Below are 18,569 nucleotides of genomic sequence, written 5' to 3'. Positions count from 1 at the left end.
TAGCTGCCTGGGGAGCTGGGAATGGGCCACGGAGGTCAGATCACATGACGTAACTCGGGGGGTCAAACCACTCACCACTCTCCTGTCTCTCGTCTGGCAATCGATATTCATCTCTTTGTGCTTTTTCATAGCTGCTTCTAGTTGCTTTTTCAGATCAATAGCGCATTTAAGGCTGTCATCAGTTGTTCCGGCCTTTGTAAAAACCTAAACAGAAAACAAAATTTGTGTTGCACAAATCAGCGCGGTGTCTGGGTGAGCGGAGGACCCCACAAACAGCCCAAACTGACATGACGCAGGTCATTAAATGCAACAACCTGGTGTGAGGGAGACAGGCGGATTACAACAAGGAAACATGGATCCACTGGAAACGATTATTAATGATCGTTATACAAGATAAATGCCATTGTTTACTAAATTTGTCATTGCATATCCATAAAGTAAATTGTAGATCAGAAGTAGCTATACTGTGGTCGCCAGTTGTTGTGCCAGGCATGCTGGGTCTTGTAGTTCGCATTTGGTCACAGGACGTGTGGCTTATACAGTTAGCAAAACCAAAGAAACCAGTACTGATTGGCTATTACCCACAAAAAGTCAGCTGGTCAGCTAATAAGCTATAGTCCTCAGATCTGATTGGCCAATGCAAGTAGCAGGAATAGTTCCAGATTCTGATTGGCTGTAGTGTCTGGTCATTCTGAAAAGCCTCTACATAATTGGCAGTGTGTGTGGTGTTATGTACACAATACATACACACCTATACAAAAAGCTGCTACTTCTTCTTTCATTAGTACTAACATTGCTATACAGAAAACCATACATGAAATTGATGCTAGCTACCCTACACAAACACAATACAACTTGCTTTGTGTTTATCATATTACAATAGAAAAATGGGTTTGTCTGAACCGCAAATCTCTGTGCTCAAATATTTCTGTCACGGAAACACACTTAAAGTTGAATGAAAGGAAAACTCCACCCAAAAAAAGTAGATTTGAGTGGAAATAGGTAAAAATGAATAAAAAGTATAGTATAAACAGAAAAAAATAGGATCTCCTGCTCAGACCATTACAAACATCTAGGGATTGCCAAAACAAATGGAGGTGAACACATTTTCTAATTTATTTGCATTCATTTTAGGAACTATATTAATGCAGCTACATCAGATTCACTTGTCACAGGCAACATCCAGGAATGAGATCCTCTGCTCAGTTCAGACTACGGAAGAAAACTCTTAGTCTAATTACTGTTACTATTGCTTCCTCTAAAAATAGCAGCATCCTTTAAAGAGCAAGTAAAGCATCAGCTTGGAGATGCTTCTCTGTCTGAGCCAGCAGAGTGAGAGTGACAGTCTTGTAGACTTGCTCTACACAAGGACACAGAGTAGATCATTGGAGTCATACAAAAGGAGAGGGCCAGTGCCGTCATAACAGTTGAAATCAATGAAGTCTCAGCTTATTACCTGTGGGGGTTTGTGGTTCTTTGGCCAAAAGGACAAATCATTCATGATCACCTTTTAACATGTGTAGCAGAGGATAAGACACAACATACATCTCCTCTCTTGTCTCAAAATATCTCCCGTTCTGCACAAGATATCCGTCTCTCATCCACCCTCATTACATCCTCCCATTCCCGGTTACAGGACTTTTTTCGTGCTGCACCCACTCTATGGAATTCTCTCCCTCGCACAATAAGACTCTCCTCTGGTCTACAAGCTTTCAAGCGTTCTCTGAAAACCCACCTCTTCAGACGAGCTTATAATATTCCTCAACCACCCTCTTAACCTCACTATATTGCCGTATTACCGCCCGTTATACAACTACCCTATGACCAACATTGTTGTGTGACAGGATCATTCAGCTTATGAGTCACTTTTACCTTTGCAGTCTGGCTGGGCCGACTGCAAATGTAGACTTAACCTCATGTGTCATACTCCCATTGTCCGATAGATTGTAAGCTTGCGAGCAGGGCCTTATCACCTCTTTGTCTGTTTTACCCAGTTTGTTTATTAGTTTACTATGTTTGTCCCCAATTGTAAAGCGCTACGGAATATGTTGGCGCTATATAAATAAATGATGATGATGGCAGGTACCTGTATCCAGGATTGCACCGCAGGCCAGTACTTGTTCTTAGCCAGTTTTTGAGCATCCGTCAAGTTGTTTACAACATCCACATTGTCATTGTTCTCCGTTACTTTCATATCTAGAAGACAGAGAAATAATCAGACTTCATTCACCCTATCTCTGACAGTCTTATTCCTTCAGGTCAAAGTATTCCTATATTAGCCCCTAGTCATGATGAACCAGCAAAGGTCCTGGGGTTTGGAACCGGATCACATTCACCTAATATTTTAAATGAAAATTATGTTTTTGGGTTTGATGCATTTTAAATACCAGTTAATATGTCCGGCAACCACAACATGAAATGAATGTGTTATTGATTTGTGACGGCTGAGAAAAGAGAACCACTGTGTCTCTACCAGAGTCTTATATACCATAAAATGATATCGCTACAGAGCGCTCCTCTATACTGCTGCCTAGGGTGGGTGTCTGGATTGTCATCCAACAATCCTAATTGTATCAAATAAAGCACATTAATTGGACACACCAACCAATGGTGCTGTAATTTATAATAATACTTCCAAATGTTTAAACACCATAGAGATTCAATGATAGTACATTAATAGTCTGATGTAGACAAAACAGTCCTTCTTAAAGGTGAGATTGTTCCATATATTAGTAATCCAATCTCTTATCACATGTAGAAAATGTATCAGTCTTGTATCGCAATCCTATCAATCGTCAATACTGAATTCTCTCTATTACTTTGCCCCAGACTCTGCACTACAAACACACAGTGACTCCCGCATCTCGCTGCCCTTTCACACCGCTGTGACATACCATTAAAGCCTGCAGAAAAATCAAGGTATATAGAATAAAATTATATATGTAAAATAGTCAATACCTATATGGAGTTCATCTCACAAGCTGTTGAAGATTATTATTATTATTAATTTTTATTTATAGGGCGCCACTAGGTGTCCGCGGCGCCGTACAGGGACAGACAAGATTACAATACGAGGTGAGACAGCACAGAATAGTAAACAATAATCACAGTAACTCAGTGAGCTCAAGGCACAGCTAGAGGGGAGAGGGGAAGGTCAGCCAGCAACGGCACTAGGAGGGAGGGCACAGATGATGCATAGGATAGGAGTTATGTTTGCCATATAGGCCTTTGGGGTATTTTTCAAATTTAACCATTAAAATATTGTTATGAGCCCACGAAAGTGGACTTACCCTTTAAATGAAACATTGGATGGAAATGATTTATATACTGTGAGTAAATGACAGCTTGTGTGATGTGAACATTTTGGTGCGAGTTGCGCGCAGAGCCGTCGCTAGAAATTTTAGCGCCTGGGGCAAGAAAGGAGAAATGACAACCCCTAGCCCTAAATTATACTGACACCAACCTGAAGTATTGCTTATCCTGCGCCCCCCTTCTGCTTTGCACCCTGGCTGGCTGCACCTCTCGCACAGCCTGAGTTGTGGCCCCGGTTGGGTGCTTCACAGTTACGTCTCATCCAGACAAGTACTTTGTGAGCACTTTCTCACATCTCATTGTGTATGGAACAAGACGTGAGAAGAGAGTTCAGAAAATGCTGTAATCAAATACTGGGACCGACACTTGTCTGCCGACTAGACAGGCAGCAGCTAAAATTTGGGACTGACCAAAACAATTTTAGCTTTACAGCCCATAGTTGATGCGGATGCGAACGGAGGATACGCGCCGACTGCAGGATAAATGACTCCAGTACTTGCAGTATTTGCAGAGCAGTTTCCCGGCACCTCATTCTGTGCAGTATTAGACGCTTAAAAATCACTAGTCAGGACGTCTGTGTAAATAATAATCCGTACAGCAAACAATTGTCAACTAAAAAGCAAGATAAGATTATACATTTCTCCACTACATATCTATAGATGTCACAACATATTAGGTCATCTCTATTTAATCATATGGTAACTAACTCATAAATTCCCCCCATGACTATCAGTATCCTGATTAGTGTGTAGTCACCTGTCGATATTTCAATGTTGAGCGAATACTTGTGAGATCCGAGCCCATGGTCTCTGAGAAAAGACTCTTCAACCGCTTCAAAGTCATCGTCGGACTCTTCTGAATCGGATTCTTTCGAGGTGTTATCCAACCTCTCCTCTGGTCCATTTTCATGACTGAAGCTGGGCATCGCAGAGGCGGGTAAATCCTTGCTACAACATGGCTGCTCGTCGTCATGTGACGCTGGGTGGTTTGGTTTGGAACGAGAAGAGTTGGTCTCTGAAGCAGTCGCTCTTTCATCCCTCTCCTCATCAATCAAACTGAATTCTTCAGGATCCGGCAACAGCAGTTTAAAGCAATTCTGCATCTCGGTAAGGCAGGACTGAATGTCCTCCAGCATTTCTGATGATGAAAGAAAAAAAAGTTCAAAAATATGATTACAGTACAGAGAAAGGATGTTGTTACCGGCCCAAATTCCAAGTAAAATAAAATTTTAGGGAAATTGTTATAACCAAGCAGCATGTATACAAAACACATATAAATAGGCCTTGCCTACTTGCGTCCCTTTAATCACATACATTTTCCATGAACAAACGTACAGTAAATGTAAAGTATCCGAGCCTGAGTAATCCATTTGGCAATACAGAGAGAAGAACTATCTACACCATACACATTTTACGCTTTCATATGTGATACAGTAGGTGGTCCAACCTACAATGAATACAAGATCCCAAAAATATAAAAAACTTATATTGATCCGTATGTTTAAATACTTACATATCCACAATACTTATAAATGAGATCACATTTAAAGTTTTAGAAAAAAAATAAATATATGAGAAAGAACGTTTTCTCTTCTATGGTTGTAAATCTATTAGGGCAAATAACGTCCTCTAGATCAAGTCTATAACCGCAACAGCTGCACCCCACTACCAGCCATTAACTCCAATTGTTAAGTCTTCTTATTCTTATCCTTATTATTGAGCAACACCGACTCTAGTGGCCATCACATGACACACAAGGATAGCTTCTTGTATGGAAGAAAGAATATATTACATGTGAGCAGTTCTGTTTCATATAGAAGGAAGAGACGCTATAATAGAACAAAGGAGCAGAACGTTCCGTTAGCGTTTTCTCACCTTCCATTTCACTCCTTGCTTTATTGGCTTTCTCCCTATAAATGTTCTCCAAGCGTTTCTGCTTCTCTTCTTCTCTTTTCCGCTGGGCCAACGTCTGCGTCCTCACATCCTGGAAATCCACCTGACAAGAGAACACTGCAGGGGTCATCAGGAGCAATATCAGGGGGAGCTCAATAGATTGTAAGCTTGCGAGCAGGGCCTTCTTACCTCTTTGTCTGTGTTACCCTGTTTGTTTATTAGTTTACTATGTTTGTCCCCAATTGTAAAGCGCTACGGAATATGTTGGCGCTATATTTTGGATTCTTAGAGCACTGGGCTGATTTCTCGGTCAGTTGCCATCTTTATTGTCGTGATGGATTGCACCTGAATGAGGAGGGGGCTGCAGTGCTAGGGTAGAGGATGGTTAGAAGGTTGGAGGAGATTTTAAACTAGGCTCCGGGGAGGAGGGGCAAGCAAGTATTTATGGGATAGACATCGAGAGTAGTAAGGAGGAATTTAACAAGAGTAAAGGGGGTGGAGAGGGGGGAAAGGGAAGCATAGCCGATAAGGAGCGGCCCTTTTTAAAGCAAAAAGAAATACCTAAGGGAGGCAATAGACTTAAGTGTATGCTTGCAAATGCAAGAAGCCTGACAGGTAAAATGGGGGAGTTAGAACTAGTAGCAATGAATGAGCAGTATGATATTATAGGTATTACTGAGACCTGGTGGGATAATACACATGACTGGGCAGTCAACTTGGAAGGCTATTCTCTCTTCAGGAGGGATAGGGTAAATAAAAGGGGAGGAGGAGTATGTCTTTATATTAAGCCAGAATTAAAACCAAGTAATCAGGAAGTTATATACGAGAATATTGGTGATAATATAGAGGCATTGTGGGTGGAAATATCCAGCGGAGGAAAAAGTTCAGAGAAGTTTCTGATAGGGATATGCTATAAACCGCCAGATATTAGTAAGATTGAGGAAGCCCAACTTCTACAGCAAATTGAAAAGGCTACACAACTAGGTCAAATTTTAATTATGGGGGATTTTAATTATCCGGACATTGATTGGAGTACTGAGACCTGCGGTACAGCTAGGGGAAATAGGTTTCTGAGCACGCTAAAAGACCATTACATGTCCCAATTAGTTGAGGAACCAACTAGGAACCGGACTATACTGGACCTAGTAATAACAAACAATGTAGACGTAATATCAAATATTCAAGTAAAGGAGCACTTGGGAAACAGTGATCATAATATGGTCTCATTTGAAATTAGTTTCCAGAAACAACAGTATAAGGGACCAACTAGGACTTTAAACTTTAAAAAGGCAAATTTTAATATACTAAAGGAGTCTATAAAGAGCATAGACTGGGACAAAGCCTTTGAAGGAAAAAATACGGAAGAAATGTGGGCTGTCTTTAAAATGTTGTTGGAAACATACACGTATAAGTTCATTCCTATGGGAAATAAATGTAAAAGAATTAAGTCTAAACCAATGTGGCTAAATAAAAAGGTAAGGGAAGAAATGCAAAGGAAGAAGCGTGCATTTAAATAGTTTAAGTCTGAAGGGTCAGAGGAGTCCTTCCGTAGGTACAAGGAATGTAATAAAACATGCAAAAAGGAAATTAGATTGGCTAAATTAGAAAATGAAAGGCACGTTGCAAAAGAAAGTAAGACAAACCCCAAAAAGTTTTTTAAGTATATAAATGGCAAAAGGATTAAAAAAGATAATATAGGACCCCTAAGAAGTGAGATGGGTGAATTGATAAATGATACTAAGGAAAAAGCAGAGATATTAAACACGTTCTTTTCTTCAGTATTTACCAGAGAGGAACAAATGGCAGGAGTAATACATAAAAATGGAAATGAAACCATGCCATTAATTAATACTTGGTTGTCAGAGGAAGAAGTCCAAAGGCGACTGAAGAATATTAAGATAAATAAAGCTCCAGGTCCAGGTGGCATACACCCAAGGGTCCTTATGGAATTAAACTTGGAAATAGCTAGACCGCTATTCTTAATTTTCAGAGATTCAATCTCATCAGGCTCAGTACCAAGGGATTGGCGAATAGCAGATGTGGTGCCGTTGTTTAAAAAGGGGACGAGATCACAACCAGAGAATTATAGACCTGTAAGCCTGACATCAATAGTGGGGAAACTACTGGAAGGTATTTTAAGGGACAGTATTCAGGATTACTTGGTACGCAATAAAATTATTAGTGGGAATCAACATGGATTTGTGAGGGATAGGTCATGTCAAACTAATCTAATTAGTTTCTACGAGGAAGTTAGTGGGAACTTAGACCAGGGCAGGACAGTAGATGTGGTCTACTTAGATTTTGCAAAGGCCTTTGATACAGTGCCACACAAGAGGTTGGTTTACAAAATAAGGGAACTGGGTCTAGAAATCAAAATTTGTACTTGGATCGAAAACTGGTTAGAGAATAGGGAACAGAGAGTTGTGATAAATGGAACATTTTCTAATTGGTCAAAGGTCTTAAGTGGAGTTCCTCAAGGTTCCGTGCTGGGACCACTCCTTTTTAATATATTTATTAATGACCTTGGTGATGGTTTAGAGAGTAAAGTTTCTATTTTTGCAGATGACACTAAACTCTGTAAGGTAATAAAATCAGAGCAAGATGTAGCTTCTCTACAGAGGGACTTAAATAAACTGGAGGATTAGGTGGCTAAATGGAATATGAGGTTTAACACAGATAAATGTAAGGTTATGCATTCAGGGATCAAAAACAAGAATGCAATCTATAAATTAAATGGAATTAATTTGGGAGAATCTATAATGGAAAAGGATTTGGGAGTGCTCGTAGACAGTAGACTTAGCAATAGTGCTCAATGTCAAGCAGCAGCTGCAAAGGCAAACAAAGTATTGGCATGCATAAAAAGGGGCATAGATGCAAGGGAAGACAGTGTAATTTTGCCACTGTATAAATCATTGGTAAGACCTCATCTTGAATATGCAGTACAGTTCTGGGCACCACTTTATAAAAAAGATAATTTGGAACTAGAAAGGGTTCAGAGAAGGGCGACAAAATTGATAAAGGGTATGGAGTCATTAAGTTATGAGGAAAGGTTAGCCAGTTTAGGCATGTTTACTTTAGAAAAGAGGCGTCTAAGAGGAGATATGATTACTATGTACAAATACATTAAGGGTCAATACAGAGAGCTTTCATGGGAACTTTTTACCCCAAGGACCATACACAGGACACGTGGTCATCCCCTAAGGTTAGAGGAGAGGAAATTTCACAACCAGCAAAGGAAGGGGTTCTTTACAGTAAGGGCAGTCAAGATATGGAATTCATTGCCAGGGAAGGTTGTGATGGCAGATTCAATAGATATGTTTAAGAAAGGGTTAGACAAATTTTTAGCGGAAAGGTGTATCCAGGGATACGACCGTTAATTTAAAATAAAGGATAGTAGTGGATATAGGGTAAAAATTGGATTGCAATATTGAGTCTGGGGGGATTTTCAAAATTGAAACAGATGGGCGGTTTCCTACTCTGGATTAATTTCAAATATAAGTGCAGGATCGCAGGAGATCCAAAATAGGTTGAACTTGATGGACTGGTGTCTTTTTTCAACCTCATCAACTATGTTACTATGTTACTTATATAAATAAATGATGATAATGCTGGGAACATTCGGCACCCTGTGGGTCTACGACAGACTGGCACTGGCCTAATGGACAAGACATATACCTGCACATGGCATGCTTTCATTGTTATATGTCTAATGTTAACATAGAAACATGAATGTACAATACTGTAATGATGATGATGTAGGATTATATAAAGTGAATATAGTGATTGACAGGAAGGCTCTGTGAAGAGGAAGAGGATTGTGTTCTTCATATGTAATTATCATCTTACACACACAATACAATAGTTTGGGATGGGTACAGCATCACTGGGGAACAGTCAATGGTCTAGAGCAGGCCTGTCCAACCGGCGGCCCTCCAGGTGTTGTGAAACTACAAGTCCCAGCATGCTTTGCCAGTAGACAACCAGTTGATAGCTGGAAGGGCATGCTGGGACTTGTAGTTTCACAAACATCTGGAGGGCCGCAGGTTGGACAGGCCTGGTCTAGAGGAACATACATATGATGGCAGTGTTTAAACATACGTTTCCCTTTGTAATGTTTCTTTAACAATTTCATTTGCCCTGTACTTAAAGGGGCGATATTATGGAAAGATTTTGTACTTTTAAATATAGGCTTATAGTTAATGTTTTTCACTGTCCTATTGGCTTTAAAGAACCACTAACACTAAACATTTGCATTGCTTTATTGAAAGCTTAGTTCATATTGTCAATTCTTCCTCTACCCATAGTAACATAATTGACCAGATTGATCTTGATGGACTGGTGTATTTTTTTTTTCAACCTATTTTGGATCTCCTGTGATCTCTCTCTTATATTTGAAATTGATCCAGATGAAGCAACCACCAATCTGTTTCAATCGGGTAAAATCCCTCCTGACCCAATATTACAGTCCTATTTCTCCCTGGATCCACTACTATTCTTCATTTTAATTAACAGTCGTATCCCTGGATACCCTCTTCTGCTACAAATGTCTAACCCTTTCTTAAACATATCAATTGACAAACAATCTTCCCTAGTAGTGAATTCTATATTTTGACTGCCCTTACTGTAAAGAACCCCTTCCTGTGCTGGTTGTGAAACTTCCTCTCCTCTAACCTTAGGGGGTGACCGCGTGTCCTGTGTTCAGTCCTTGGGGTAAAAAGTTCCCATGAAAGTTCTCTGTATTGAACCTTAATGTATTAGTATATAGTAATCATATCCCCTCTTAGACGCCTCTTTTCTAAAGTAAACATGCCTAAACTGGTTAACCTTTTCTCATAACTTAATGAATCCATACCCTTTATTAATTTTGTTGCCCCTCTCTGAACCCTTTCTAGTTCCAAAAATGTCTTTTTTACAGAGTGGTGCCCAGAACCGTACTCCATATTCAAGATGAGGTCTTCCCAACGATTTATATACTGAAAAAATTACAGTTTTCCCTTATATCTATGCCCCTTTTTATGCATGTCAATACTTTATTGGCCCTTGCAGCTGCAGCTTGACATTGAGCACTATTGCTAAGTCTACTGTCTACGAGTACAGTGACCCTCAGGTCATTTATGGTGTGGTCACAGGTGGCAGATTGAAGGTCTCTTCTCCTCTAAACATCTAATCAAAGGGACTAATTAACAACATACATTTAAATGTTTTTAATGTATTGGCAAAAAAAGCACCTAAAAATTTTCTCGGATGATGTGATGGCCATTTGTGAGTGTCTCCATATACCTCAGATCAATTTCTAACTTGAGAAGCGCAGGATTGTTACCTTTTTATTCTGCTTCAGGAAGTGGAACCCCAAAGACAATTTCTTGTACGCATCCCCATATTTCTCATGCCATTCCTGTACAGTCTTAATAGCCAGAACCTTGAGTTTCTGAGCCACTTCCCTGGGAGGTGGCAGCGGTTGGTCATAGTCCGTCTCCACGGTGAGCTCCAGGAACTCCTGGAAGTTGGAAATCAGCAGCGTGCGGAACTGATGTGAGCGATCAAACAGCTCGCTAACGATCTGGAAGGCGGATAGCCGGATCTCTGCGTGATCCTGGTTCAGCTGCGTCATCAACAGGTGATACACGTGGTTGATATTTTCATCTGAAGACCTGCAAAATAAACGCAACATGTTACATAAATGAATTTGTTTCATATTTAGAAGCATGTGACCCCACAATCTTCCTGCATCTGTGCTGTTGGGAGGACTCTCTGCCTTCCACCTTTTAAGTCACAGTCTCCCTGCTGCCTCTGGTCCCCTCCATGTATCATTACACTGCCCCCTGTCACATGCTGAAGTGTCCTCACAGACACAATCACATGATTGGTTAAGACCAGCTGACTCACCTCTTAGAACACTCTATACTGCTGTAAACAATCTGATTGGCTAGAAGTTGTTCTGTCCTCACCCACTTCAGAACTTCAGACAAGTAGGAGTTCAAGAATGACAACAAAAATGTTTGATGAGGGACAGTGAACTCGCTTTAACAACACTTTCAAATGTTCTATTAATGTAACATGACATACACATTACATACCTAATATAACTATTAAATAAATCATCTCATCCCGGATACTCAGTAATGCTGCTGAAACCATGGAGGTACCAGACATGTTACCATTAGTTATGTTAGGTGGGTGTAGAAGGGATTACATTGGAACAACTTCAAGCAAGTCAAGAGTTAATTTCAAACCTAAGCTTGAAATGGACCCAATTCCATAATTTAACATTTTCCAAATCATTAGTGAATTAAAAAATAAAAAAATTAAATCGAACCATTAAAGAACTACTAGTGTGGGCACACGCTCCCTTATATTCCTGTAACTTCAATTCATTTGGTATTCCCTAACCAAAGGAAGAATTGTAAGTTATCAGGTGCTGCTCTATCGGTTATTGAACAGAACACTTATTGGGTCAGACATTAAAATGACTAACGGTAGATTACAGTCACAGTGCCCTATATTCCAATATTATACACAGAGCACTGGTAGAACAGGTTGTCTTCTTAGCCTAGGAGTCAGAACTGTGCCAAGTACGTCAGTAGTGTGGTAAATATCTGACTAGATATCACACACCTTGGTTAACTCTTATGTTCCGCAGGATACTTCAACACTAATTCTCAATTTGCTCGAAATCTTTATACAAAATGACTCATCTGACTGACGTAGAAATCCTTTTAACACAGCGCTGGCTCTACTTTAACCAGGAGTCAGCTACAATGCTTACACAGGCTATTTCACCAGCCCCATTACACCATTACTGATCCATCACAACCTGTGTTCTTTCAGACACATTGATGAAGATAACGGTCAAGGACCATTGAACGTCATGGAAAGGACAGTACCCATAGCCATGGCACTCCAAACTCACCCGCTTCCTTAAAAAGTGCTATCGCACTGCAGAACGTCTCTGGAGGAAATCTCGCTCCCTGGCTGACTTCCTTCACTTTAAATTTATCGTCTCCTCATTCTGCTCGGCCCTCTCCCTGGCTAAACAAACCTTCTTTAAATCCCTCATTTCCTCTCAGTCCTCTAATCCCAGACATCTTTTCGCCACCTTTAACTCGCTCCTTTCTCCCCCCCCCCTCCCGTCCCTCTTTCCCTCTCAGCTGGTGACTTCGCCACTTTTTTCTCCTCCAAAATTGAAGCCATCAGACTTAACATCGCCTCCTCAAACCCCTCTCCCGCTGCCATTACTGCTTCACCTCCCTCTAACAAACAACTCTGGAGCTCCTTCAGCCCCACATCAGGCGATGAAGTTCGCTCCCTTATTCTTTCCTCTCCTCCCTCCACTTGTCCTCTTGATCCAATCCCCTCTAACCTCCTTCGCTCTCTCTCTCCCACTGCCTGCTCCTACCTGGCACACCTCTTCAACCTATCGCTCTCCTCTGGTGTTGTACCCTCCTCATTCAAACATGCTCTCATCTCTCCTATCCTCAAAAAACCCAACCTTGACCCCATCTCCGTCGCCAATTATCGCCCTCTCTCTCTTCTCCCCTACGCCTCCAAACTTCTTGAGCGGTTAGTCTGCTGTCGTCTCACCAGATACCTCTCTGACAATTCCCTCCTTGACCCTCTCCAATCTGGTTACCACCCCCTACACTCCACTGAAACTGCCCTGGTTAAAGTCACCAATGACCTCGTATCAGCCAAATCCGGGGGTCACTTCTCCTTACTTATCCTCCTCGACCTCTCCGCGGCCTTTGACACCGTGGACCACCCCCTCCTTCTGCAAACTCTTCTCTCTCTAGGCCTCTCTGGTTCTGTCCACGCCTGGTTCTGCTCTTACCTTGCAAACCGCACCTTCTCTGTCTCCACGCCCGGCTCTTCCACCGCCCCCACGCCCCTCCAAGTAGGAGTCCCCCAGGGCTCTGTTCTCGGACCCCTTCTCTTTTCGCTCTACACTTCCTCCCTTGGTGCGCTCATCTCCTCCTTTGGTCTTCAGTATCACCTTTATGCTGACGACATTCAACTCTACATCTCCTCTCCTGATCTCTCGTCCACCCTCCTCTCTCGTGTATCTGACTGCCTCTCTGCCATCTCCTCCTGGATGTCCTCACGCTTTCTCAAAATTAACATCTCCAAAACGGAACTCAAAGTCTTTCCTCCTTCCAGACTCCCCTCTCACCACAACCTCTCTATCATTGTTAACAACACTACCATTTCATCTGTCACCCAACTCCGTTGCCTGGGTGTCACCCTTGACTCCTCTCTCTCTTTTGCCCCCCACGTCCAATCCCTTGCTCAAGCCTGTCGCTTCCAACTGAGCAACATCGCCCGCATCTGATCCTTCCTCTCACAAGACGCCACCAAAACCATCATCCATGCACTCATCATCTCCCGCCTGGTCTACTGCAACCTCCTCCTCACTGGCCTCCCTCTCTCCCCGCTCCGATCTGTACTCAATGCAGCTCCCAGACTTATCTTTCTCTCACGTCGCTCCTCCTCTGCCTCCCCTCTCTACCAGGCCTTACACTGGCTCCCTTTCCCTTACAGAATCCTCTTTAAACTCCTTACTACCACTTACAAAGCTCTCTCCCAGTCTACTGCTCCCTACATCTCTAACCTCCTTACCATTCATACTCCCGCTCGCTCCCTGCGCTCGGCAAACGACCGTCACCTCTCCTCCACTCTTATTACCTCTTCCCACTCCCGAGTCCAAGACTTCACCCTGCACTGGAATGACCTCCCTCGCTCCATCCGTCTCGCTCCCAATCTGTGCTCCTTCAAACGTGCACTCAAGACTCACCTGTTCCTCAAAGCCTACAACCATTCACTTAACCCCTCATCTGCTCTGCTTGTTCTCCCCCTCTCCCCTGGTCCCTTTTTCTCCCTTGCATCACTGCCTCCCTTCGTGCCTGTTTTGTCCACCCTCCCTTAGGATGTAAGCTTGTATGAGCAGGGCCCCTCTCCCCTCCTGTCTTCATACCGACTCTTCTGCTCCGCCCTCACTCCATATGTCTGCCCGGAGTTTCCGAAGCATTGGTACTTAGTGTTTATTGTTCTGTGATGTTTTACCCTGTATGGTCTACTGTTCATACTATGTAAGGCGCTGCGAAAACCCTGTGGCGCCCAAAAAATAAATGATAATAATAGCGCTTTTCTTCTACGCACCAGGGGTAACACATAGCGCATGGCAAAACTTCCCTTCCAAATATGAGCTTAAACAGTGGCACCAAGCCCACCCTCTATCCAACCAAACGGCATCACAGGGTATCCTGATTGTGCCTGAGACATGACAATTACTCAGATGATGGTTTCTAGGGCCCCCTAGTTACCAGGCCTCATCGCACTCTCTGCAGCTACCTATATACACGTAGAATCAGGACCATTCTTGTTCTAGGGGTAATAATGATTAATTTATCAATATTTCATGGACATTATAATGCTTCTGTTGCACATCGTCAGTTTTGTTGCCAATCACTTCTGAAGACATAGAGGTTATGTAATGTGTCTTCTTAAACTAGAGTCAGCACTGGATCTCGACTATACATAGCAATCTGGAGTAAATCAAAGAGTAAATACATAGGATGAAAGAGATGATCATTCAATCCAGCAGGGATAACACAGCGAGTTTTATAGGTTCACTCTGTATCTTTGAACCAACGAATGGTTTACATCATCTTTCCTCAGATTTCACTTGATGTTTTTTCCACACCCCAAAATCCCAGTCAGAAAGGGTCGCCGATGTGAATTATATATTAATAGACGGTGATAGATCAATTAAACATAATAGTTTGCTTTTTTTTCCCGTTTTGTGTATCTTTCAATAATAGAATAAAAGTTACATTTTTATCAATTGTGTTTAACACAATGACAACAAAATAAATCACTATTAGATGCTTTAAGCTTGAAGCACATTCAAACGCTGGAAGTGGCAATGACTGCTTTCAAACCACAATTAAACAAGTACCAAACAAAGAGCAGCCATCCACATTGTTCTGTATGGAAAACTCTCCTGCTCACTCACACTGTAACGCACACTCAACTCATTGCTAGAAAACACTTATCCACTCTCTCATCTCCCTTCTCAACCTTCTCCTAGCCGACACACCCCAGAGCTAGATTTACTAAACTGCGGGTTTGAAAAAGTGGGGATGTTGCCTATAGCAACCAATCAGATTCTAGCTTTCATTTATTTAGTACCTTCTACAAAATGACAGCTAGAATCTGATTGGTTGCTATAGGCAACATCTACACTTTTTCAAACCCGCAGCTTAGTAAATCTAGCCCCATGTGTCCAGGGCTGAGTCAGAGTCAATTTTGAGTGGAGTTGGACAAAATGTACCGACTCCAACTACAAAATAAAATAAAAAATTGTTCAGGTTTTTTGTTCAAGTAAATATATTCTGTGACCTAAAAGGCTTATTTATATAATGATGTTTATATAATGTTGATTAAAGAGATATACTATTTTTCTATAATTATTCCATCTTCTTTTAGATTCGCCATACATAGTACAGTAGTAGTTAAATATATTTCTAGATAATTATTTGGCAATATATTTATAAAATGTTTGTAAGCAGAGGACATCTTATTATGATCCTGTTTTGTTAGTCTTACATTTTATATAATCTTTAGTTTTAAGGTATACTTATCCGTGTGGAGTTTGTGTGTTCTCCCCGTGTTTGCGTGGGTTTCCTCTGGGTGCTCTGGTTTTCTCCCACACTCCAAAAACATACTGGTAGGTTAATTGGCTGCTATCAAATTGACCTTGGTCTGTGTGTGTGTTAGGAAATTTAGACTATAAACTCCAAAGGGACAGGGACTGATGTGAATGAGTTCTCTGTACAGCACACGCTATATAAAATAAATTATTATGGTGGGGTTGATATTTACTTTCATGGGAATTTAGCACTGTTTTCTTGTTCAGAAATGTTAATACAATTTATTTTATGTTCCATTAATCCAGGTAGCCTGATGATTTACTGTGTATGATGAAAATGCCTTGTGCAGTAAATTTGTTATTATGAATTAATATACATTTGCGATTTATGAAGGAGTCTGAGTCGGGAGTCCGAGTAGAAGTCGGTCAAGCGGTAAAATAGAGGAGTCTGAGTCGAAGGTTCATCGTACTAACTCCGCAGCCCTGCATGACCCCACGTTTAAGTTCACCCTAAAAGCCGTGACAAGAATGAAATTTCCCTCGCTGTTCCACATCTGCCACACCCAGTTCAAAATACATACCCGACATACAAAGCTTTCAACAACTTCATCCATCTTATACCTCATCCCAAAATACTCTCCCCTTGCTCCCTCTAAGATTTGCCTCTGACCAACTCTCACTCTCCAGGCCTGCTACCCGCTACACCAGGCCAGGTCAACCCGTGGCTCTCCACGTGTTGTGGACACTACAAGCCCCAGCATGCTCTGTCAGCAGATAGCCAGCCAATAGCTGGCAGGGCAAGCTGGGACTTGTAATTTCACACCTGGAGAGCCAAAGGTTGGCAAGGCCTGCCCTACACCATTCCTTACCACAAACTGATCTGACACTCGCCCAGACTTCAAATCTTTAAACACTCTCAGAAAACTGATCTAGTTACTAGAGCCTACCCCACCCCACCTACATTACTCATACTGGTACATCTGAGCTGCAGGCTCAGCTCCACCCTCTACCCCCTAGATTGTAAGCTCTCTCACAAGCACAGACCTTTGTTTTCCAAGAACATGGCAGCATCCGAGATGAAGAATCAGCTTTTTAAAAAGATTTTCAGAACGCAAAATAAGACTTGTTTTAATCTTAAAATCAGAGATATAAATTCTTATAAATAATCACATACTTGCAAATTTTCTTCAACTGCTTCAGTATTTGTGGGTTGAGCTGTGGCTCTCCAGAAGTAGTCAGTGACTCCACCAACTCCTCCAGTTGCTGGTCCATCTTTACAAGTCACACATGCCTAGGAACAAATAAAAAACACAGCTACATTTTAATTCATAGCAGATTTTCTTTCTTTTCCTATTCCAAATGCAAGGTCTATGCAGCAGTGAGCAATTGCAATTAGACAAGGCTGGACAAACCACAGATGCCAGGTAGTGAATGCACCTACAACAAGTACTGCACACACCTAACGTACGTTTAGATGGGCACATCCCTCGTGGACACGTGTGTTTAGACGGGCACCTCTCCCATGGACATCTACATGCATCTAGGCAGGCACATATGTGCGTCTAGGCGGGCACGTCCCCAGCACAAACATACCCACGTCTAGGCGGACACATCCCCGGCGCAATCGAACCTACGTCTAGGCAGGCGCGTCCCCGGCACAAACATACCCACGCCTAGCAGGCGCGCCCCCGGCGCAAACGAACCTGCATCTAGCTGGGAGGCCTCCGGCGCAAATGGACCTGTGTCTCCCCTGCGCAAACTTACCTACATCCAGGGGGCACATCCCCAGGGAAAACGTACCTACATCTAGGAGGGCACGTCCCCAGGGAAAACGTACCTACATCTAGGAGGGCACGTCCCCAGGGAAAACGTACCTACATCTAGGAGGGCACGTCCCTGGCACAAACGTACTTACATCCCAATTGTAATGCGCTATGAAATATGTTGGCGCTATATGAATAGATGATGATGATGATGATGATGATATAACTGAGCACATCTTTTGCAAAACACACATGCCCAGGCATGTCATATTCATTATATATATATATATATATATATATATATATATATATATATATATATATATATATATATATATACACATATACACACACACCCACACCCACAGATAGTACACTAGTGTAATGGTAATGCTATTGAACAGGTTACACCCTGATCTCTGCCCGCTGCACGGATCCCCAGGACCCCGGGCGCACAGCTCTGAATCCCTGCTGCTCCCAGCGCCCCCCGTCACCCAGCAGGAGAGGATGCACTGCGGTGGGGTCCGGCTCCTCCGTCTACAGACACACAGCTATGTACGGACAGATACCTGGACTGAGGTCGCTGTACGGAACCCGGACATGACACCAGCGCTGATCACAGGCATTCCCCAGACACGCCCATTCCGGCTACGTCACCGGGATCGCCTGCAGTGTCGTGCCGTTGGCTGGGCGGGGCTATCTGTTGTCATGGTGATATACACAACCTTCGTCTGTCATATACTGACATGTGCCGGCCAACATACTACATGTGTGTTCTGACTACTGAGACCATGTCATTGTATAATCCTTATCTGTTACCTATCACTGGCAGTAACATATTTCAAGCAGTGTTAGATCCACTGGGTATTTTTTATATTCAGGGTCTTGAACAAGTACTGAGCCCACGGAACATTGGTTTTGAATCTGAATTTGAAATGGGATTAAGATGATTTTTTG

General features: G+C 42.2%; 1 protein-coding gene across 4 annotated transcripts in view; it reads right to left on the bottom strand.

The window, feature by feature from the left end:
- UVSSA (UV stimulated scaffold protein A) overlaps nt 1-18,273 on the bottom strand; it is a 59,933-nt gene extending 41,660 nt beyond the window's left edge. For 3 of the 4 annotated variants that reach the window (XM_075194145.1, XM_075194146.1, XM_075194143.1), the window contains exons 1-7: nt 18,182-18,273; nt 17,024-17,140; nt 10,525-10,855; nt 5,187-5,307; nt 4,069-4,449; nt 2,087-2,196; nt 76-204 (exon numbers count right to left, since the gene is read on the bottom strand). In XM_075194145.1, coding sequence (XP_075050246.1) covers nt 76-204; nt 2,087-2,196; nt 4,069-4,449; nt 5,187-5,307; nt 10,525-10,855; nt 17,024-17,121 — 1,170 coding nt within the window. In that variant the 5' untranslated portion in view covers nt 17,122-17,140; nt 18,182-18,273. The other variant, XM_075194144.1, reaches the window with a different exon arrangement.
- Nucleotides 18,274-18,569: the final 296 nt, after the last annotated feature.

Source organism: Mixophyes fleayi, chromosome 1 (genome assembly GCF_038048845.1).
Source record: "Mixophyes fleayi isolate aMixFle1 chromosome 1, aMixFle1.hap1, whole genome shotgun sequence".
In the NCBI taxonomy this organism is placed as follows: domain Eukaryota; kingdom Metazoa; phylum Chordata; class Amphibia; order Anura; family Limnodynastidae; genus Mixophyes; species Mixophyes fleayi.
This window is presented reverse-complemented; position numbering and strand designations above follow the sequence as displayed.